The 21,895-nt window shown below is 61.6% G+C and overlaps 2 protein-coding genes across 3 annotated transcripts in view; both read left to right on the top strand.

Moving 5' to 3' along the window:
* RIN3 (Ras and Rab interactor 3) overlaps positions 1-21,895 on the top strand; it is a 328,519-nt gene that overhangs the window by 238,020 nt on the left and 68,604 nt on the right. The gene's annotated exons all lie outside the window — the stretch shown is intronic.
* CHGA (chromogranin A) lies at positions 5,928-17,756 on the top strand. Of its 2 annotated transcripts, XM_062181617.1 has the most exons (8): positions 5,928-6,001; positions 6,736-6,782; positions 8,893-8,986; positions 9,798-9,866; positions 12,460-12,558; positions 14,351-14,791; positions 15,338-15,783; positions 17,673-17,756. In XM_062181617.1, exons 1-8 carry the CDS (start codon positions 5,956-5,958, stop codon positions 17,754-17,756), a joined length of 1,326 nt encoding a protein of 441 aa, XP_062037601.1. In that variant the 5' UTR covers positions 5,928-5,955. The 2 variants fall into 2 exon arrangements, with proteins under 2 accessions (XP_062037601.1, XP_062037602.1); XM_062181618.1 differs by lacking the exon at positions 14,351-14,791.

The raw sequence follows: 21,895 nt of genomic DNA, 5'->3' as shown, positions 1-21,895 counted from the left end.
AGGCACGCCCGGTGCTGCCTGGCAGACCCCAGCCACCTGGAAGCTCCCTCTGTACCCCCTCCATGCCAGAAAGACCCCCAAAGACTTCCCTGTCTGTGCCCCAGCCCCCAGCTGGGCTGGCTGGGGAGCAGCAGGCCTGAGGGCTGGGGCATCAGCTCACTTCTGAGCCTCGGCGGCGAGCAGAGTCAGCACCCCTCAACCCCGGGGGACCCCAACATCTCCTTTCCAGGGCTCTCCTTCGCAGAACATCAGGCACAGCTGTGGGGAACTCGGTCTCCCTGAACATCAGAGATACTCGGTCCCCTGCAGGAAAATCACGTCCCAAAGTGACCAGGGCAACCGGGCAGAGCTGACACGGACTGTGCAGCTGTGTGAAAGGCTGGCACACGATAGCACCACAGGCCCGCATGAGAGCAATGGCCCCATTTGACAGATAAGAAAACTGAGGCTCTTCCAGAAGTTGAGCTGCCCGGCTGATGCAGCGGCTTGCAGGGCACGGCTCATTTATTCAGTCTGTCAGCTGCAAAACAAAACCACGTGAACCAGGAGCTGCACAAGAGGACAGAAGCTGGGGGAGGAAGGGAAGCGGAGGGTTGTGACAGCCACGTGGGGGCCTGGAGTTGGGGGGCGATCAGAGATGCTGAGCACCCCTGAGGGCCAGGCAGCAGGCCAGGGCCCCCCTCCTGTCATCAGGGCCCCTGAGCTGGCCCTGACGTGGTTGGGCACTAAATGTTACTGAGTGCCAAATCTCTCCATTACATCCATAGAAATCATGCAAGGAATTGTGGAATAGGAACCCCAAAGCTCAGAAAAGTTAAATGGCTCTTGCAAGGCCACACAGCGAGTACCAGGAGAGCCAGGCTTTCAACCCCGGTGTCCCTGGCCCCAACGTGGAGCTCTTGACACCACCAGAAGACGCTGCTGCCAGCAGACGGCTCTGGGCACCAGGATTGCCCTAAAGTCCCTGAAGACACCTCTCTGGGAGGCCTAGAAAGGCACGGGGTGCACAGGGTTGGGGCTCCCGGCCAGGAGTGCTCTCTCTTGGAGATCTGGCTACCGGCCCCTCCATCCCCACCACAACGTCTTGTCCATGCGTCAGACCAGTGCCCCCGACTCTCCCCACCCTCACCCTCACCTCTTCCCTAACCCCGCAAATGCTGAAGTCCTGGTCTACTACACTTGACTTCAGAGTCTGCAGACTGCTAAGCACCCTCTACACAGAGGCCCTGCACACCCAGCTCCCAGGGGATCTCCCCCAGCGATTAGAAGTTCCCCACCCAGAAGACAACGTGCTTAGGAGGGCGGCACTGCTGTGGACCCCGTGGGAAGATTGCTCGGGGAAGGGGGGAGAGGAGGGGAGTTAGGGAGAGTTGCTCTTGGGTCCTTCTCGCCCACGTGCTGTGCCTGGTGTCCTGAGTGAGGGCGCCTCGGGCCCAGGGCTTGGTGCAGAGGGTGCCCGCCCACACCTCTCCTGTCACCCACCGGAGCCCTTGTCACCCATCGAGGAGACCTGTAAACAGCTTTATTAGATTAAAGCAAACATCTGCCGAAGAAGAAGAACAGCCAAACCTTAATTGAAGGCCCCCAGGGATGTTTGTGCAGCCAGATGGGAGAGGATCTAACGCAATCGCCTCCTACTGGTCTCTGTGCAGACCTCGCCGATAAAGCCCCATTGCCAGGCAACCAGGCTTTTCCACCCGGACACCTGATAAGGGGCTGGGAGGAGCCGCAAGTCTGGAAAATATTATTTTGTAAGCGGGGCCGAGGACGTGTTGGTGCTGCCGTCCCAGGCCCTGGGCCCCACGGTCAGATAAGCAGCTGCCACGTTCCCTGGGGTGCTACAGGGGCTGCCTGCCTAGGGGTGGCCACAGCTCCAGCCAGGGAACAGCCAGTCACCCTGGGAGCTGTTGTTACCTAAGAGCATGATTCAGGCCACCAGGGGCAGGTGGTAGCAATGACTGTCTCCCTCGCCCTGACTTTTGGCCCAGGCCCCCGGGATGGAGAGAGAAGCTAGAACTGCTGAGCACACCCCAACACCCCTGCACCCCAACACCTCGCACCTTCTGCTGCCCGTCTCCTCCTTGTGGCTCCCCGAGGCCCACAAGGCCCTGTGCAGTTTGGCCCAGTGCCAGTCCACCTCCTTCTGCTCCTGCCTCGCTCGCTGTCTGCCAGCCACCTTGGCTTTTCTGCTCCACCATCAGCCTGCCAGGTACCCCTGCCTGGGGCCGGGGCACTGGCTGTCACTCTGTCTTAGCTTCCACCAGAGGCTTCGTAATGGCTTAGCATTGACAAGATACTTCCTTAGTTGGACAGGTGTCTGAAGAACCACCTTCCAAACAAATGCCAATAAACAGGCAAGCCTGGAGCCAGGGAGGGAGGGGGAATCTGTTAGGACAGGAGGAAAGGCAAGGTTTGAGGGGCACCAAGCTCCGGGTGGCTGCAGGACCAAGCACCATCGGAGGGATGGGGAGAGTCAGACCAGAAACGGTCCTGGTCAGTGTCTCTGAGCTAAGGACTTGACTTTGGCTTAGCTGTTGTGATGCTGCTTGGGACACCTGTGTCAGAGCTCCTGCGTTCATGTCCCAGCTCCACTTCTATTCCAGCTTCCTGCTAATGTGCACCTGGGAGGCAGCCAGTCATGGCCCAAGTCCTTGGGTATCTGCCACCCATGTGGGAGAGCTGGGTTGAGCTCTGGGCTCCTGGCTTCAGCAGAGGGACGATTTCTGTCTCTATGTCTCTGTTTCTGAGTCTCTCTCTCTGCCATTCAATTAAAATGTAAAATCATTTTAAAGAAGGATTTGTGTGCATGTGATTCCTTAAGAATTCTTGGTAGAGTGGAGAAGGAAGACCAGGATGGAGGGTGGAGAGGTGGGGAAGGGAGAGGAAACCAATCACGTGTGTGCTAGCAGCAGCTTGCACTGTTAATAAAGTGTGCCATCAACATAGCATGCACTATCAATATAGTGCGTGCCATCAGCAAGGGAGCGCCATCACACAGACACCGCTGCAGGAGACAGCGCTTCACCTCCCAGGGGACTGCTGGGCAACGGCACAGCGAGGTCCTCCTTGGAGCTGCCCCTCCCGGGGGAGAAGAAGCTGGGGTTTTTCTGTGAAAAGCCTTTGGGTACAGAAGGGCAGATCCTGGCCATGGGAGGTCGGTCAGAGCCCTAAAAGGACCCAGAGTCCCGGGCTGGGCTCTGGCTACACCTGCTGGATGCAGGTCTGGCTTGTGGGGCACGGTCCTGAGCCTGCAGCTTTCCACAGGGTGCACAGGTCTGCCCCCCAGGGCTCCTCTCTGTCAGCATGCCAGGCAGCTGGACATTCTATGACGGCCACCTCTGGAGGCCCAGGAGACCACTAGACTAGTGCTTGAGTGTGTCCCCAGTCATGCAGCTGGCATCACATGGAGTCCAGGAGGCCAGTTCTGTCCCCTGCTTGTCACCCTCTGGGCCAGGAGGCAGCTCCCTCTGGCCATTAACATCCTCCCTACAAGGTAGTACACAGACAGTGATTTTTGTTGTTATCACAACAAGATACGCACAACATAAAACAGCATTTTAATCATCTTTAGATGCACAGTTCAGAGAACCCCATGCATCTCCAGAGACTTCTCATCCTCCCAAACTGTGTGTGCAGCTCCCACCTCTCCCTCCCGAGGCCCTGGAAACCTACACTCTATTTCTCTCTGAATTTACTATGTGGTGATCCAGCTGGCCCCTGCCATCCACATTAGAGGTGTGGATGGAGTTCTAGGCTCCTGGCTTTGGCCTGGGCTTGCCCTGGCCATGTGGCCATTTGGGAAGTGAACCAGCAGATGAAAGATCTCTCTCTCTCCCCTCTCTCTGTAACTTTGTCTTTCAAATAAATAATCTTAAATTTAAAAATAAAGGCATCCTGGTGTAATACTCACTGTGCAAATCTGCGCTTTCCCCACTCCCCCACCCCAACCCCAGCTCATGGGCGGAGTCAGGGGCGGGATTTTGGCTGCCAGTCTTGCACTACTCTCATCCACTTAGAAATGCACATGGTCTGGGTACAAGTCTATTCTTTATAACAGCAAAAACAAAACAGCAAGGAGACCTATCTGTAAGCTAAACAAACCACGACACACAACATACTGTAGTGGACAGCCGTGTTCATGACATGAGTCAACAGTGTGAGAGCCACAGACCTGCACATACTCACAATGACCCCCCCCCATACACACACCAGTCGTTAGGACCCGATGGGGGCCCCTCCTCATTCAGTGCTCGGCTCAGAGCGGCGCTGCCCCAACAAAGGACAAACGCTTGAAGCTGGTATGCGACTACGCGCCTTCCCTGTACTTTCCACATCTCTGAGATGAAACAGCTGCTACGATTCTGCCACATTCTCTGTGTCCTCTTCACTCTGCCTCTGGCTCCCATTTGACTTCCAGCTTTTCTCCCTCTCAGCTTGTGCACCTGCCGCCCCCTCTGCATGGAGCTCTTGTCCCTAAACACATGCTGGCCACTCCCTCATCAACTTCAGCTGTCACTTCTTGGAGGGATCTCCCCAGAGCCACCCTGCTTAGATACAACGTTGTGTCTGTCCCTGTCCCTGCTTTACTCTGTCTGCAGCCCTTGGCAATACCTGACACACACACTTCTTTATTATGCATTGCCTGCCTTCACCCTCTGGGATGGAAGTTCCCCCAGGACCTGGCCTCTGTCTTTCCTGGCCATGGCAGCATCCACAGCACCTAGAACACCTGCGTGCAGTCCTATGGAGTTCTAAGCACACAGAAGGTGTTCAACACATGGTTGTTGAATGAATGAGTCAACGCATGAGTGGAGCCATCTCAGTCTCCCATTTAGGGACAGGAATGGGCACAGGTCAGGGCATGAAGTGGGAGGGGCTCTGCACAGTGGCAGTTGATGCCAAAGGGTCCCCCCGGGTAGCAGGTTCTCAGTGACACTGAGGTCAAGTGGCAAAAGGTGAGAGCTGGTGGCTGGAGCACGGAGGGCCCCCGGACAAAGGGAAGCCATCTGACAAGGAGATGAGCCTTCCCACAGCACCGGCAGGTTTGGGGAGCACTCAAGAGGTGGGGAGGGCCGCTCTCAGAAACAGGGTAAATTCCAGCCGAGGTGACCCTAAGGGGTGAGCCTCTAAGGAGCAGATGCCACAGGGACCCCTATTGCGCCATGATTTCTGAACGGCCCCCACTCTCCCCCTCCCATGGGAGTATCCCCAAGGGCCTGGGCTTCCTGGCAGAAGTGACCTCTCAGACTCACTCCCCTGTGAGCTGAACTTTCAATCAACACATTCAGCTGTGCCAGAGTGTGCGGTGCTGAGCACTGTGAAGCGATAACTATAGTTCCAATAAGGAAGCACACACCCATGACAGTGAAGGCATCACGCCGGGTGAAGACCCGGGAGAGAGGCCCTGCTCAGACAGGGTTCCAGGGGCCTCTGAGGGCCTCGGGGTGCTACCGGGAGCCGGGATTCCCCTGGAGCCTGTGAAGCCCGGTGTGGGGAAGGGGGACCGTGCCCCAGCCAGAGGGCAGCTCCAGAGCAAGGCGGGACCCTCGTGCACGGCACGGCGGAGGAACTCAGGGCCCAGAGCCTGGGGGTGACTTGCCCGGGACCGTCGAGGCGCAGAGGATCAGCGGAGCCCCGCGTGCTGCCTCCTGAAAGCCGCGGACCGGTTCCGCCGGGCAGACGCACCTGCTGCGAACGACCGAGGCCGGCAGGGGCCGTGGAGAGAATCGGGGACCGGACACCGGGGGTGGGGACAGGGGCAGGGGCGGCCCCGCTGACGTCATTTCCGGGGTCGGGGGTATATAAGGGGGCGCCCGGGTGCAGCTGCCACCGCTACCGCTGCTGCAGTGCTGGGCGCGGGCCCCTGGAGGCTGTGCGCGCGCCGACAGACGGACTGACAGACCGACAGACGCCCTGCGCCCCTCGCTGCCAGCCGCTCGGCGCCGCGGGCTCGCCATGCACTCCGCCGCCGTCCTGGCGCTTCTGCTCTGCGCCTGGCAAGGTGAGCGAGCGCGAAGGGTCGGAGGAGGCGTCCCTGCGCCCCTGGCCGCTCCGGCCCGGGCACCCAGGTGCTGGCTAAGCGCCGCGCGCCCCTCCGACCTCCCCTCGGGCGCGGCGCCTTTCAGCACCACGGACAGCGCCCGCCGGCAGCCACCCTGGTGCGGCTGCGCCCGGCTCCGCGGAATACCCGGGCCGGACTCCCACCCCGCCGGACAGGGCCCCCTTGCGCCCCCTGCCCTCGCCGGGCCTTGGCGGTCTCAGGGCCAGCGTCTGCGCCGCGCCGAGGCCGGCCAAGGTCATTGGGGGGAGGTGGGAGGACTGCTCGTCGCTCCCCCTCTCCCTCTCTCCCACTTCCACCCTCCCACTCTGCTGCCCTTGACTCCTGCCTCTCGAGTCGTCTGTCACAAGCCCCCCCCCCTCCCCAGGGGCCGTCCCCTCTCCCGGCTCTGTCCCCCACCCCAGTGCCCCTGCGGCCCCTGGCCTGGTTTCCCTAGCACTTGCTCTTAGCTCCTGTTCCCTCCAGGGCAGACGCCTTCCCCAGGGGAAGTGTTCAGGCTCCCAGCGCCACCTCTGGGGGCCACCCCCTGGGGGCAGCAGGCAGGGTAGCAGCCCCAAACTCTCATGGGGGTGGAGGTGGTTTTGAGGGGGGCATTAGGTGAATGATGACCCCAGTTAGGACCCACTGGCTCCGCTGGGAACAGAGGAGTGAGCCTGGCACTGTCTTTTTCTTCCCAGCCACTGCGCTCCCCGTGAACAGCCCTATGAATAAGGGGGACACTGAGGTAAGAGCGGGGATGCCCCTGGGGGGGGAGCCTCCAGCCGACACCCCACAGCCAGTTCTCAGGCAGCTGCAGGAGTGAGTTTGGCATAAAGCCAAGAGCCAGCACTGCGGCTGCTGAGCCTGGGGACAGCTTCAAAAGAAGACATCAAAGATCGCGTGCTTTGCCTACTGTCCCGCTGCGGGGACTTCCCCCGGCTCCCTCCAAGCTGTGTGTGCCGCCTGTCTCTGCTGGGCCGAGGGAGATGCCAAGCCTGCTGGAGTCCAGGAGGCCCACCCTGGCTGTGGGGCAGCCTCTGTGTGGGCGTCCATACGCCTGTGAGACTGGCCTGCACCTGCACACTGCCAGCGGCACCCCGCACCGCGCAGACACTTGAGCCCTGCCTCCCCCAGTGGGCCGCCTGGGGAACATTCTCCTGTGGACAGGATCCTGGCCAGTGGGGGCTAAGGGGAGGTCACCTGGGCAGGGGCCTGGGTGGGATGTACACTTGGAATTCGCCTGTATCTGAGCAGGGGTTGTTTGTCCACGCTCTGGTGCCCACGTTTACCTCCACTTGAGGGTCGGAGGAATTTCTCCTGCAGTTTTCCTGGGACTGTTAAGAGGCCACGGTCAAAACCCAAAACATCAAAGATATTTCAGCTCCAATTCCATTTTTGATTTTTTAGTTGCAGGTGGGTCGGAATGCAGGCCTCTACCCCCTCCTTCTAGCTGTGCAACCTTGGGAAAATTCCCTAACCTCCCTGAGTGCCTCCCTTTCCTCTTTTCTCTCGAGGGGAAGTGTGACAAGCAGCATCATGTGTGTGAAGTGCCCGGGATGTAGCAGGTCCTCGGGACGCGGGTCCTGTTCATCCCGGAGCATCCTTGCTTGAGCTCCCCATCCCTCTTGGAACCTGCACCCTGTTCCTGCCCCCCAGACCCGCCCTCTTGGACCAGGGGTTATTTATAGGCTCGGTGCAAGCTCTGGGGTTGCAGGGAGACACAGGGCACAGGCTGCAGGGCCCTGCCTGCCAGACCCCTTGGGTGGGACACTCAGGTCTCCGTGTTGTGCTCAGTGGTGAGGGTCAGAGGCACAGAGCAGCTGCCTTGAGACCTGGGCGTCCTGCCTGGGGTTAGGGCTGCACGCACTGCAGAGCACTGGCTGGTTTGCCAGCCTGGAGCCTTGGCTCAGTTGCCATGGCATCTCATCGACACCACCCCCACCCCCCGCACTTCCGCCTGTGTTGCCTGGTGCCCGTCTGACACCTCCTCTCCTCCACCCAGCTCTAGGCTGGCGGAGCAGGTCTGGGGATGTGCGTTGTTCTCTGCATGTGTGTGTGGCACTTCTTACTACCAAGTATTTGCCCACTGGTGCCTCGTTGCCCTGGGAGGGTGGTTGGGCGGGTCTTCTCGCTTCTGTGCTACCATTGAGGGAACAGAGACGTTAAGCCACCTGCCCAAGATCACACAGCTAGGAGTCCACTCTACAGTTGGCACCATCATCAGACAGGACCCATTTCTCAGGGACCTAATTATTGGTAGCCCCTTGCTGGGCGCTAGATAAACCCTTCAGAGATACGGCTGCTGTTGGCCTGGGATGGGCAGCAGATGGGGCCAATGTGTGCCCACACACAGCCAGCAGATTCATCCCATCTGTGACTATGGAGCCAGTCTAGGAGCCTCTCACTCTCTCCATGTGACAGCACCGTGGGTGCTGGGGGACAGTGACCCAGGCCCTGTTTCTAGACATGGTAGAGCCTGGGGAAGCCTTTATTCTCCTCTGAGCAGTCCAGAAGGACTTCCTGGAGGAGCTGACCTTTGGGCGTGAGCAGGATCACCGCACGTTGGTAAGATATCCTTCTCAGGCCCCAAAGTGGCTCCCACATCCTCAGAGAAGCAACACTTGGGATGAAAATGAACCAGGCGCCAGGACCCCACGCCTGCTCTCCCTCCCCCGGGTCTGCCTGACAGAGGCACCTGCTGTCGTCACGTGACTGGAGTTATTGGCACTGGCAATTCTGCCTGGCTGGGGAAGCAGAGCTGTGCCCCTGGCCTCGTTAGCAGGTTGCTCTAGAGCCTCTGGGGGCTGAGCCCACACCAACACAGCCCCAGCCCGCGCCGCCATCTCTCTTCCCAGGTCATGAAGTGTATCGTGGAGGTCATCTCTGACACGCTTTCCAAGCCCAGCCCGATGCCGGTCAGCCAGGAGTGCTTCGAGACGCTCCGCGGAGGTCTGTGCCCGTGGCTGGGGGAGGGGGCTGTGCCTGCAGGGCTGGGGGGGCTGGGGCTGGGCGTGGGACCTCTAATAGGATAATGGTTTAACTCACAGTCGCTGACGGTGTCTGCCTTGGCTGGGCACTGTGCCGGGCTCTAAGGGGCACTGGGGGGTGACGGGGTCCCAGCTCCTGTGTTTCTGGAGCAGGCGGTGTAGGGAGGGGATGCACACGAGCAGGTGAAGCTGGAATTCTGGCTAGAACGAGCGGGAGCGGAACAGCAAGGCCGCCAGACTGCGAGCCCTGGGATGCGGGTTTAGTGAGCTTTGTTCCCAGTGCCTAAAACAGCCTCTGGCCACTGTGGCTTTGTGCTGAACAGGGGAATGGCATGGTGGGTGTGGGAAAGACAGTCTTCCCAGCTAGACCGCCAGTGGAGCCTGGAGCATTTGGGTTGGGCTTGTTAACATAAAAGGACCGTTGGGAATGAAAACAAGCAGAAAAATGAAGAGAGGTGACTGCGGGGGCGGGGTACGAGCAAGGCACCGGGGAGGGGAAGTGAGTTTGGAGAGACCCTTGCTCATCCCCAGGGGCTGCCCGGTGGCCCCGTGCAGTCCGCTGTGGGCACAGGGCCCGCCTCTCTGATGCAGCAGGAAGCTGATTGGTGCCTTGGAAGGAGGTGACTTCCAAAGAGTTATCTGCACCCCCATCAGGCTGCTGCCACGCCAGTGTGGCATTTTCCGCGTGCTCAGGGGCAAACACTGCTGGTTATCTGCCCTTCCACGCTCTGGGGCCCCGCCTCCAGCGCCGTGTCGCTGCCCCCTCGTTACAGATGAACGGATCCTCTCCATCCTGCGGCATCAGAATTTGCTGAAGGAGCTCCAAGACCTTGCTCTCCAAGGTATTTTCCACCGCGCGTCTTCTGGCTGAATTCCAGGATCTGCGGGGCGGGTGATGAGGGTGGCAGGTTGAACGACTCAGGTGTTTCCTTTCAATCACAGAGCAGAAAGGTGAGCCCCCCTCCGCCCCGCCCCGTGCCACCTGGCTCCCTCTGTTATTGATGTCATTACAGAGATCAAGGCCCAGAGAGGCCGAGTGACTTGTCCAAGGTCACACAGGGAGCAGGGACGTGCGGAGACCCCGTGCAGCAATGCTGTGCCCCGGGGCTGCGGGGCTGCAGCCCTGTCTGGGAGCCTCCTTTACCCTGGAAACTGGAAGGAGGATTGGCTGCAGGGAGAGGGGGAGTGGCCCTTTTCCCTGAGAGCTCCTGCTCAGAGGGAAGTGGGGGAGGCAGGGTCTCGTCTGCCCTCAACACAGACCAGACTCTCAGTGTGATTTAGAGCAAGCTGCGTCTGTTACCAAGAGGTTACGAAAGTCCCCGCTGTTCTGGGGGAAGGGAGGGACTTTGTGAGGTAGTGAGCTCCCCATCACTGAGGGCAATCAAGCAGAGCCTGGGAGGAATGCTGGGATGGGGGCTGCCAGGCTGCTCACACAGTCAGCCGTGTTGCCCAGACCCTGGCTCCTCCCGGGTTGGAGGGAAAGCACAGCAGGTTGGGAAATGTGAGGTCTGGCCCTGCCCTGGGGACGTGTGAGGTCCCCTGCCCAGCGGCAGGAACCCGGCACCTGCTTCCAAACATCGCGGGGCCCATCAGGGCTGGGTCTGTGCCTTGGGTGGAGTGGGCAGCATGAAGGCTGCTCCAGCCCCAGGAAGACCCCCGCTCTCTGAGGCCTTAGGGGGAGACTGGGCCACGTGGGAGAAAGGAGAGAGATGGGGGAAGGGGCAGGTGAAAATATCGCCAGCAGACGGGACCCCTGCGGCCGACCCCGGTTCCCACAGCTCGCCCTCGCCATCGGCCTGGGCAGCCCGCACCCACCCCGTGGGGTCGCTGGGAGGAAATTGAGCGCCTGGCCCGTGGCAGGTGCTGGGCCGAGCCAGGGCCGTGGTCCATTTCATCATCCTCTGTCCTGGGTTTGAGTTGTTTAAGTGGATATTAAACATTTGATTATAATACAATGTTAATTAGACATCAAAACACTTGTCACCTTGAAATAATTAAGTCAACCCAGACTATCATAGGGGAAATCTATATATCCAATGCACATACGTGGTGTTCTTTTCTTTTTTATTTATAAATTTTTATTTTAAAGATTTTATTTGAAAGAGAAACAGGGGGTTGACACACACACAGACACAGACACAGATAACACAGACACAGATAACACACACACAGACACACAGACACACACACAGATAACACACACACAGACACACACACAGATAACACACACAGACACAGATAACACACACAGATAACACACAAGATAACACACAGATAACACACATACACACAGACACACACACAGATAACACACACAGACACACACACAGATAACACATACACACATACAGAGAGAGAGAGAGGGAGAGAGGGAGAGAGAGAGAATCTCATCGGCTCTTTCAGTCCCCAGATGGCTGCAACAGCCAGGGTTGGGCCTGGTTGAAGCCAGAAGCCAAGGGCGTCTCCCACGTGGGTTCAGAGGCCCACATACTTGGGCCACCTTCCACTGCTTTTCCCAGGCGCATTAGCAGGGAGCTGGATCAGAAGTGGAGCAGCCGGGACTTGAACCCGTGCCCATATGAGATGCCGGTATTGCAGTCAGCGGCTTTACCTGCTGCACCACAACGCCGGCCCCCATAGTATTATTTTCTGTTAAAAGTCTACTGGCTATTTAAGAGATCTTCAAAACAGTTTATGGAAATGCATATTATAAAAACACTATGCATGCATTTCAAACTTGCTTTGCCAGTAAACCTAAGTATCTTCTAATTCCATTTTCCACAAACTTTCTGAGTGGACACCCCTCGCGTGTCCACTGCCCCGCTCCCATCACAGCCTGTGCGCACCCCTGCAGCCGCCAAGTCTGAGTGCCCACGCTGCCCCAGCCCCAGAGCTAGGAGATAAGCCCACGTCTGCCTGGGACCACAGCGGGGCCACAGCTGTCCTGAGAGTCTCACCCCTTGTGGCAGAGGTGGCCTGGTCAAAGGGCCAGCACGGGGAGCCAGGCACAGGCGGGGGGACTGGCAGAGGAGGCAGCAGGGAGAGGATGCGGGTGGGGGGTGGTCTCCAGGTCGCAGCAGCCAGCGCCAACTCTTGGCTCAGAAACAGGCCGTCCTCGGCCTTCTCCCCAGGGCCGACTCAGGTTCAAGGGCAGTAAGGGGTCGCCTGAGTGGGGAGGGGACAGGCAGTCGCTGGCACCGCTGGCTGCAGGGGCGCCTGAGCCGCCAGCCAGGCCTGCCCCGGATCCTCTGCTCCCTGGAGCCTTGTGCTCTGCCGGGTGAGCCGACCCCCACCCCACCCAAGCTCAGGCCCCCGCAGTCTTGGGCAGGCCCAGCACGTGACGGGCCCAGTTTACGGACGGGGAGACCGAGGCCAGCACTCGCAGCCCAGCACGCCAGGCGAGCCCGATGGGTTTGTTCCTGTGTCTCCTGCCAGGGGCCAAGGAGAGGGCGCAGCAGCAGGAGCCGCACAGCAGCTTCGAGGAGGAGCTCTCGCAGGTCCTGGACGCCCGGAGCGACCAGACCACGCCGCCAGGTCAGCGCCGGTCTGTCCAGCCAGAGCGGCACGCGGGGCCCTGGGCACCGCGGGCATGCAGGACCACGGGCCCCTTAGGAGACAGACGTCCCCCCCCGTGCCCCGTAAGGGCGCCGTTCTTTCTGTCCCAAGTGGGGAAATCGAGGCCCAGGATGTGCGGAGTCTGTGAATGGGCTCTGAAGGCCTTGATCAGCCCCGCCCACCCACCGCAGGGGCTGAAGCCTGGCCCGTGGGCAGCTTCAACTCCAGGCCGGCTGTGGCCGCGGCTGCAGGGCCCCCTCCCCCTCCGTGGCCAGGGGGCCTGCGGCGATGGGGGGGGGGGGTTGGAAACGCTTTCTGAACCCCGGCCAGCTTGCTGGAGACCAGGGCTTTAGGGTCAGAGAGACGGCGGCGGCTTAGGTCGGTGTCCTGCCCTGCAGCCGCCCCCCCCCCGCCTGGAAAGAGCCCCCCGCTGCCCCCGCGGTGCTGGCTGTCTTCCGGCCGGCAGGCGGGGGTGAGCCGGTCTGGGAGCCAGGGTCCCAGAGGGCTGTGGTCTGGGCCCGTGGGGAGCCCACAGCTGCAGCTCGGGTGCGTCTCCCCGGCGGCTGCGTGGGTGCAGCGTGGACTCCAGCCCCGTGGCTCCAGGGCCAGACTGGCCTGACTGCGGGTGCCTGCCGTGGCTGCAGAGGGGCACCGAATAGTGTGTGTGTGTAGTGCACACACGGGAGTGCACACGGGAGTGTCCGTGTGTGTGCAAGTGTGCCTGCAGCCGTGTGTGCACGTTGGAGTGTGTCCATGTGAGTGTGTGTGCAAGTGCACAGCTGTGTGTCCATGTGCGTGTGCGTGTGTGTGTCTGGGCACGTGTGTCTGTGTGTCTGCGGGTGCGTGTGCAGGTGCAACCCTGTGTGTGCACATGTGCAGCCCGTGTGTACATGTGCAGTCTGTGTGTGCACACACGTGTGCATGTCTGTGTGTACACGTGTGAGTCTGTGTACACGTGCATGTCTCTGTGTGCACACACGTGTGCATGTCTGTGTGTACACGTGTGAGTCTGTGTACACGTGCATGTCTATGTGTGCACACGTGTGCCTGCGTGTGCACATGTGTGTCTGTGTACATGTGCATGTCTGTGTGTGCACATGTCTGTGTACATGTGCGTGTCTGTGTGTGCACATGTGTGCCTGTGTGTGTGTGTGTGTTGTGTCTGCCTTTTGGCGAGGCAGCCACGTGCTAGTGCAGGCCCTGAACTTGGTTAGGGCTTGGGTTCGAGGCTCAGCTCCGCTGCCCGCAGGCCGCAGGCCATGGGTTGCATCCCCGTGAGGTGGGCCTAGAGTCCTGGCGGGGCTGCAGCCGGGAGCTGCGTTCAAGGGCAGCGGCCCTAGCGACAGCAGGGCGCGTCACTGCTCACTTCAGGGTGGCCTTGGAGAACACCTTCTAATGGAGTCCTGCAGGAGCCGCACCTGGCCGAGAACGAGGCTGTGCAATGGGCCGCTTGCCCAGAGAGGTTAAGTGACTTGCCCAGGGTCACACAGCACTCCAGCTGGTGTCTTAAGTTGCAGTGCAGGCTTCTGTCCTCTTGGGTGAGTTCTCGAAGTTGCCTGGTTTTGCTGTGCTTGTTTTGGTTTTGGTCCAAGTCCCATCCTATTTTAAGAGGCAGAATAGAAGGAACAGCCCGACGGGCTCCCACCGGGCCTGCAGACGGAGGGCAGCCCTAATGGCGGCTCTGGGCTGGGCCTGCCGGAAGCCAGGAGGTGTGAGGACTGGACCGAAGCGGGCCCGCGCCTCGGGGCCTGACGTGCTGTGTCGACTGCAGGGGTGACGGAAGAGGCGGCCTCCAAGGACGCAGAGGCGAAGCGGGAGGACTCGAGGGAGGCGCCGAGGAGCGGGGAAGCCGCAGACGGAGCCGGGCCCCAGGCCTTCCCAGCACCCGGGCAGGACAGCACGGCGGACGCCAACAGCCCGGCCCCGGGGGAGGCGGAAGCCACCCTCACCCAGCCCCCACCCAGCCTCCCCGGCCAGAAACACCCAGGGCCGCAGGCTGAGGGGGACAGCCGGGACCCCACATGGCATCCAGGGGACGGGGCCAGAGGGCCGAGTGCAAAGCCAGGGCAGCAGGTGAAGAGAGAAGAGGAAGGGGAGGAGGAGGAGGAGGAGGCAGAGGCTGGAGACAAGGCCGGCCCTGCACGGGAAGGCCCCACGGCAGCAGGTGGCCCGCACGCCAACCTTGGCCACAAAGAGGAACGGAAAGGCAAGAGTACGTGTGTTGCTCACCCTGGCCACGTGTGTCTGGGAGAAGGGGGCGGGCGGGACGCGGCCTCATCCACATCTCACAGCGTCCTCGTGCCACCCCTGCAAGTAGGAATTATCTCCATGTTCCAGATGGGCAACTGAGCTCAGAGAGGTTAAGTAACTTGCCCAAGGTCACACAGCTTACTTGTACTCAGAAGCTGGGTTTGCACCCCCGGTTTGTCTGACTCCAACACCACAAGGCTCACCCTAGTCCACAGGGGTGGAGGGGCTGGAGGGGGAGTGGGTGGGCGTTGGGAGCAGAGACAGCATGACGGGGGAGCCGCACGATCTGGGTACAGCGTGAGCCCCAATGAGGGGAGGCTCCGGCACCACACAAGGGCATGGGCAGGTCCTCCCCTCGTGCCCCCCACCAGCTGGATGACCCGTGCCAGGCCGGGGCTCCTACGGTGCAGGAGCTGGAGGAAGAGGTGGGCTCTCGCCGCTGCCCCAGGGAATGGCAGGGACCGGACTGGGCACCGCCCTGACTCTGCTCTTGTCACCCCTGCTCCAGGTCGGTCCGAGGCTCTGGCCCAGGATGGCGCCCGGAAGACTGGGGCTGAGCCCCCCGAGGGGCAGGAGGAGGCGGAGGAGCCGGCGGGGACCCCCGGAGGTCCTTCCCTGGACGGGAAGGGCAGGGAGCCGGAGCCGGAGGAGCAGGACGAGCCGCTCTCCAAGGAATGGGAGGAAGCCAAGCGCTGGAGCAAGATGGAGGAGCTGGCGCAGGAGCTGACGGCCGAGAAGCGGCTGCAGGGCGGGGATGAGGACGAGCCCGACCGCTCCATGAAGCTCTCCTTCCAGCCCCGCGCCTATGGCTTCAGGGGGCCCGGGCCCCAGCTGCGGCGGGGCTGGCGGCCATCGGCCCAGGAGGACAGCGTGGAGGTGGGCCTGCCCCCACGGGGCCACGGCTACCTGGAGGAGAAGAAGGAGGAGGAGGGCAGCGCCAACCGCAGGCCCGAGGTTGGTACCGGGTGGGCGCCGCTCCAGCAGGGCGGGCCCCGCCGGGGGCAGCTGACCCGGCCACGCAGCCCCTGCCCTAGGGAGGGGACACAGTCCCCTGGAGCCCAGGACTGCAGAGGGACCCGGGCGGGCGATCAGGGCTGGCACCATGAGGGGCTGGTGTGGCAGGTGCGTTCCGATCCGCCTGTGGATGCTTTGTCCTGAAGGTGCCGGGGAGCCTGCAGGCTTGTGAGTGGGGCGGCAGTGGGAGGCAGAGAGCTTGGAGCCCGGAGGGGCAGGGCAGGGAGGGCCCTCGGCTGTCTGGGAGATCCAAGTCCAGGGCCGCATGGCCCTGAGAGCTGGGAGGCGTTGGGGAGGGGGTCTGCCCTGGGCGGAGGGCCTTGGCCTGGCCACATCCACCCCTGGCCCCCAGGCAGCCCCGGTGCAGGTGGAGGCTGGCCCTGCTGGACCTCGGCCCATGGTGAGCAGGCTGGGGAGGCATGGCCTGGGGGGGCAGTAGACCTGGGTCTGGCCTCCTCCTGCTGTGTGACTTGGGGGGTCACTCCCCTTCTCTGAGCCTCATCGCTCACCCTATGCGTGAAATGGGGGTGAGGAGTCCTTTCTACTCACCTCACTATCACGCACCCATGAGCTTTGAAATCCGAGCCACACCTGGGCATGCAAGGACCCTGGCCCATGGGGCAGGTGGGGCTTGGGTTCCCTGGCCCGTGGAGCAGGAGGGGGCCCTGGGGCTGCCTGGTTCAAGCCTCAGTGCTCCATGGGAACCAGGAGGTCAGGCCTGTCCACGAACCCTCAGGTTCTCTGCTCACTCTTCGAGTCCCCAGCCCTCTCTGGGCCCAAGGGCAGCCTCAGAGCAGCTGGAGCTGGGAGGGGCATCTGCCCAAGGCCCTGGAGATGGCTGAAGGGGCCACAGGCAACAGCAGCTGGCAGCCCCACTCTGGCTTCGGAGCCGGGATAACACGGGCCCCCGGGAGCACTCCATCGTCACCCACAGAAGCTGGGGAGATCGGGGTGCCTAGGGGCACCTGCCAGGTTCTCTTCTCCACAAGCAGAGGCAATCCTAGACCACAAGACAGAGAAGTGGGGGCCCCAGAGTCATGTGGGCGGGGCAGGCCAGGGGTCTTCTCCGCCCAGTCCCAGGGGCCTCCTAGAAACCCCAGCATCCCAGAACTCGTGCCCCCGGAGGTTACTCCAGGTCAGAACTCCAGGGTCCCTATTTCCAGGGAGCCACGGTCCGTGGCCTGGGCCACAGTGGGGCTGTAGGTACAGCCCTGGGGCCGGTGGCCCTAGCAGCCTGGAAGCCAGGGGGACTGCAGGCAGACGACCCCCACTCCCAGGTCCCTGAGCTCCAGGCTACGCCCTGGTGGGTGTCCAAGCCCCCAGGGGCCTGAAAGTTTATGGAGATCGGGCAGAGCACAGGGCTCAGAGGAGGCTCCCTGCTCCCAGGAGCGCCCTGGCAGCCAGAGGCCAGAGACCCCGCCACAATCAGGACCAAGCCCCAAGCCCCAGGCAGGTGGGTGCGACCAGTACTCGGCCTCCAGCCCACACAGCTGCCCACACAGATCCCACAGGCCTGGCTGCACCTCGGTCTAGGCTGAGCTCTGCTCTGTGGGGCCCTGGAAGAAGAGACCCCAACTGACCAGAACCGTCCAGGAAGAGGGGCTACAGGAGCCTCCGAGCAGTGGGGTCAGAGCCCCTGCCGCCACTTTGTAATGATCCTCACAGCAGCCTGGCAGGGGGGTGTCCTTGTCCCCATGATACAGGTGAAGTCCCGAAGGCTTAGAGAAGCACAGCCACCTATCCCAGGCCGCCCAGCTCACCGCAGCCCAGCCAATGTGGCTCACTGTCCCCTCCAGGCCCGTGTGAGTGACCCTGGTCTTCTGTCCTAGGACCAGGAGCTGGAGAGCCTGTCGGCCATCGAGGCGGAGCTGGAGAAGGTGGCACAGCAGCTGCAGGCCCTGCGGCGGGGCTGAGCCGCGGGCTGGCGGGGCCGCCCAGGGCTCCGGGGCACCCGTGGTCCTGGCTCTGCTGTCGCCTTTGCAGCTCCTGGTCACACGGCCCGGACACTGCTTCCAGCCAGAGCCAGCCTCCAGCCCGCCGAAGCCCAGGCCCCGTCGCCCCCTTGGCTCCCTTCCTCCCACTCTCAACCCTGGAATATCCTTCCACACTGCACCCCCCCCCCCCAACTCTCAACATCGGTTATTCCTTCTCTGAACACGGGCAGCTTTCTAGAAGTTTCCTTCCACCATCACCTCCACTGGGCACAACTGCAATAACTTCTGACCCTTGGGGAGAGCGGAGAGCGCCTGACTGTAAAATATTCTGTACGAAATTATCGAAGGAGAATAAATCTGTTCTGGGCTCTTCGCCGCCTTCTGTTCCCCAGCTCTGAGCAGGGTGGGGTGGGCTTGGATCGGGGTTGGAGGACAAGGGGTCTGTCCACCTGGGGCCATCCTTTTTTTTTTTCCCCTTCTTAAAGATTTATTTATTTGAAAGGCAGAGTTAGAATCTTCCATCCACTGGTACACTCCCCAGCGGCTACAACGGCCAGGGCCAGGCCAGGCCAAAACCAGGAGCCTGGAGCTCCATCTGGGTCCCCCATGTGGGCGCAGGGGCCCAAGCACTTGGACCATCTTCTGCTGCTTTCCCAGGCACATTATCAGGGAGCTGGGTCAGAAGTGGAGCAGCCGGGACACAAACCCTCACTCATGTGGGATGCGTGTCGCAGGCAGCAGCAAAACCCTCTGAGCCACACGCTGGGGTGGGGAGGGGGGGGTCCATCCTGGGCCACTCCCTAGGTGTGGGACCCTGAGTTTGTGATTTTGCACCTCTGAGCCTCAGTTTCCCCATTTGTGCAATGGGTGTGCTGCTGTACCTCAATGTGTCGGGATGAAATAACACAGCAAGGACCCCACTCTTCCTGCCCCTCTGCTGATTGCAGCTTTCTGAGCCTGGACCACCCCCAGCCTGATGGTCAGTGTCCCCTCATCCCCTGTGACACTGGCTAGAGGCCGAGAGCCCCCAACAGTGCCTGCCTCAGACTGCAGGTGCCAGACCGGCTGCGGGCCTCTGAGCTGCAAGGCACCTGGCACGTGTCCTGGCTTCTGACTCAAGGACTCTGCACAGGTCTAGGGGGTTCCTGAAGTCCGCACACGTGCACCAGAGCAGGGCCCGCATTTCCCATTTTGGAAACAAGGAAACCGAGGCAGAGGCGAATGACTCGCTGAAGTCACGGGCAGGGGTGTTGGGCAAAGCACGTGAGCCTGGGGACCGTGCAGGACTGCCCAAGCAGGATGGGCCGGACCAGGGCGCTGGATCCCCGGGTACCAGCTACGTGGCAGGGCCGAGCAGTGAGCGGTTTGTCAAACATTTCCACATGGCTGCCTTGTGCCTAGGAGGCTTGGGCATATAGCAATGGCCAGGACAAGACCTGGCTTACAAAGCCCACTCCTGGGGAGGGTGTTTGGTGCAGTGTTTAGTCGCCACTTGGGATACCTGCATCCCGATCAGAGCCTGGTTTGACTTCCGGTTACTCTGCGTCCCATCCAGCTGCCTCCAAGGGTGAGCGTCTGTAGGGGACCACGCAAGCACTCGGGAGACCCAGACTGGGTTCTGGGCTCCTGGCTTTGGCTTGGCCCAGCGCTGGCTGCTGTGGGCACGAGGGGGTGAACTGATGGATGGGACAGGGATGCCCATCTGTCCCTGCCTTTCAAATAAAGTGAAAATAGGTTTTCAAAAATTAAAAACAAGCCCACCGCTGAGTGGGTAAAGTCAGACTCTTCGACAGCTAAAGCAGCCCTGCACTCAGCCCACGTTTGCACGTCCCCTCTCCAGGTGGCCACACCGGGGCGCACGTCCTTGTCCTGCACCCTCAGTAAGAGTAAGCCGGTGAGGGTGACTGCTGGAGGCAGTGGTGAGGCGACTGGGGCTCAGGCTCAGAGGCTCCGCTGCGACCCGCAGGGCCAAGTCCTGAGTGCAGGTTAGGATTTGGGCACCCAGCTCCCCAGGGCCTGGGCTGCCGGGAGGTTCCGAGCAGACACGGTGCGGCAGGGAGGATGAACCCACTGCCCGGCTGCAGGGCTGGCACGGCCGGTCCAGCCCCTTGGAGCCTCATTTCCTTTATGTGTAAGGTGGGGGTGGTATTCTCTCCTTACCAGACCGCAGAGGGGCCCGGCCAGCACTACTAGGGCGACGTGAGTCATTCGAGTGGGGGCTCAGCACGTCTGGGCCTCTCCAGTGAGGCCAGGCTGCCCAGAGCTGCCCGAGCTCACGGCCCCGAGCACACGGAATGCCCCCTGCGTGGCTGGTGGCAGAAGCTGTTTTATTTCTTCCCGTGTTTAAAGAGGTAGCTTTATGCTCCTCCGCTGAGCTACAGAAGCAACAAACAGCACGACTTGTATTCCATGAGGCTGCTGAAAACCAAAGCATCCGCTACCACCACCGGTCAGCAAATCGCGAGGACCAGGGACACGTGGAGTCTGAACCCGCCCTCCCAGACACGTGGCACCTGCGCTGTCACTGCCACAGGCGGCAGACACACGGCCAGGGCAGACGGGGCCGGGCCGGAGCTGTGTCTGCGTACACAGCCCGCGTACTCACACACAGGACAGCGTGCGCCTGCAGAGTACAGACCCGTACGGGGCTAAAGCAAAGGGCATTTGTCACCAAGCACAGGCACCGGCGCTGACGGCGACAGCCTGGGGAGGGGTGTGGTGCCACACGTGGCCCTGAGGGTGCTGCCGGGTCCCTCCAAGTCAGGTCCCGGCTGATTCTGGAAGTTAAGGGACAATGCAGCCGGCTCTGGAAGGGGCCCTGGGTGGTCTGGGTGGGTTCTGCTCATCCAAGAAGGGACAGAGGTGTACACGAGGGGGACCCACCGAGAGGCCTCGGCGCCAGCTGCTGCCCTCGTCTGCCTCCAGGTGACCTACGCCCAGCTCCGGGGCCCCGGGGTTGACAGGGCTGTGAGCTACAGCACGGGGGAGAGGCACTGCGGGACCCCACCGCCTAAGTGATGGCTTCCTCGGGGAGGCGGCAGGGCACACAGCCCCTGGGGCGTCAGCGACTCTGTCCAGTGGCTCCTTGGCCAGCGAGAACACCCAGGAGACAAGGCCCAGTCTTGGGGGCTGGAACTTAGAGTGGCTGCTTAGCGAGCGGTCGCTTTTCTCATTGGTTCAAAAACCAGTTTCCTCCTAGGGTCTCCCAACTCCGGTGACATCTGCTGGGCAGGCCCAGGGGGAGAGGGGGGTCTCCAAGGCTGTCTTCCCCTTCACCGAGGGCGCCCCAGACTGAGGGAGGCCACAGACAGGAAGCCTCATACAGTCCCCAAGGCCTCAGCTGGCTGACCGAGGCCCAGCCCCACGGCCGTCACAGGCAGAGCCCCTCGCCCGGGACACACTCCCCTCAGCTTTTCTGTGATGCCTGTGGTATCACCTTCCAATGCCAGCAGATCCTCACCCAGGGCCTCGGCTTGGGGTGATCCCTGGATGCTACCGCAGCCAAGATGTGGCCCTGCCACTTGTTCCTGGAGCCTTCTAGCTGCCCTGTCCAAGGGCCATGGCCAAGAGAGAGGCTCAGGCCATGAGGGTTCCAGCTGCCTCATGACACGGGCCTGGCCGGCCCTGGTCGCTGCCCGTGCACCACCACACGGCACCCCTTCTCAGAAGGACCGGCCAGGAAGCAGTGGTCACTGTACCCTGGGGAGGGACAGCCAAGGCCACACTCACGGTTCTCATAGGTCTTTCCCACGTGCAGAGCCCCCAAGGCTTCAGGGTGGCCACAGCGGAAACCAATTCGGTTCTGGGACCAAGATAGGCGAGTGTACACCAGGGGACACTTATGGAACAGGGTTCTGGCATCCTGGCCTCAGCCACTCCAAGGGCGCCTGCGGCCAGTGTCCCTGGCCAGGACGGGCCCTCTGCCCCATGCTGTGGCTCCCAGGGCTCTACGAGGCAAACCCCTGACCCCTGCTGACACTCATGAAAGATGCGTCGGTCCTGCTCCCCACCGCACGGAGGCTGTGGAAAACGCTGTCATGGGAAGCAGGGACCTGACACCTGGGCCCTGGACACCACCCGTGTGACCCCGTGGAGGTGACCAACAAGGTGGCCCGTTC

The sequence above is a fragment of the Lepus europaeus genome, chromosome 22 (assembly GCF_033115175.1).
Source record: "Lepus europaeus isolate LE1 chromosome 22, mLepTim1.pri, whole genome shotgun sequence".
Classification (NCBI taxonomy): Eukaryota; Metazoa; Chordata; class Mammalia; order Lagomorpha; family Leporidae; genus Lepus; species Lepus europaeus.
Note: the sequence above shows the minus strand (reverse complement) of the source record. Positions and strands in the feature narration are given on the sequence as shown.

What these genes read in the sequence shown, in the direction of transcription:
- CHGA (XM_062181617.1), top strand. Translation starts at nt 5,956, where the DNA reads ATGCACTCCGCCGCCGTCCTGGCGCTTCTGCTCTGCGCCTGGCAAG. An exon ending in CCAAGACCTTGCTCTCCAAG is followed by an intron (nt 9,867 to 12,459) that starts GTATTTTCCACC and finishes GTCTCCTGCCAG; the next exon opens with GGGCCAAGGAGAGGGCGCAG. An exon ending in AGAGGAACGGAAAGGCAAGA is followed by an intron (nt 14,792 to 15,337) that starts GTACGTGTGTTG and finishes CCCCTGCTCCAG; the next exon opens with GTCGGTCCGAGGCTCTGGCC.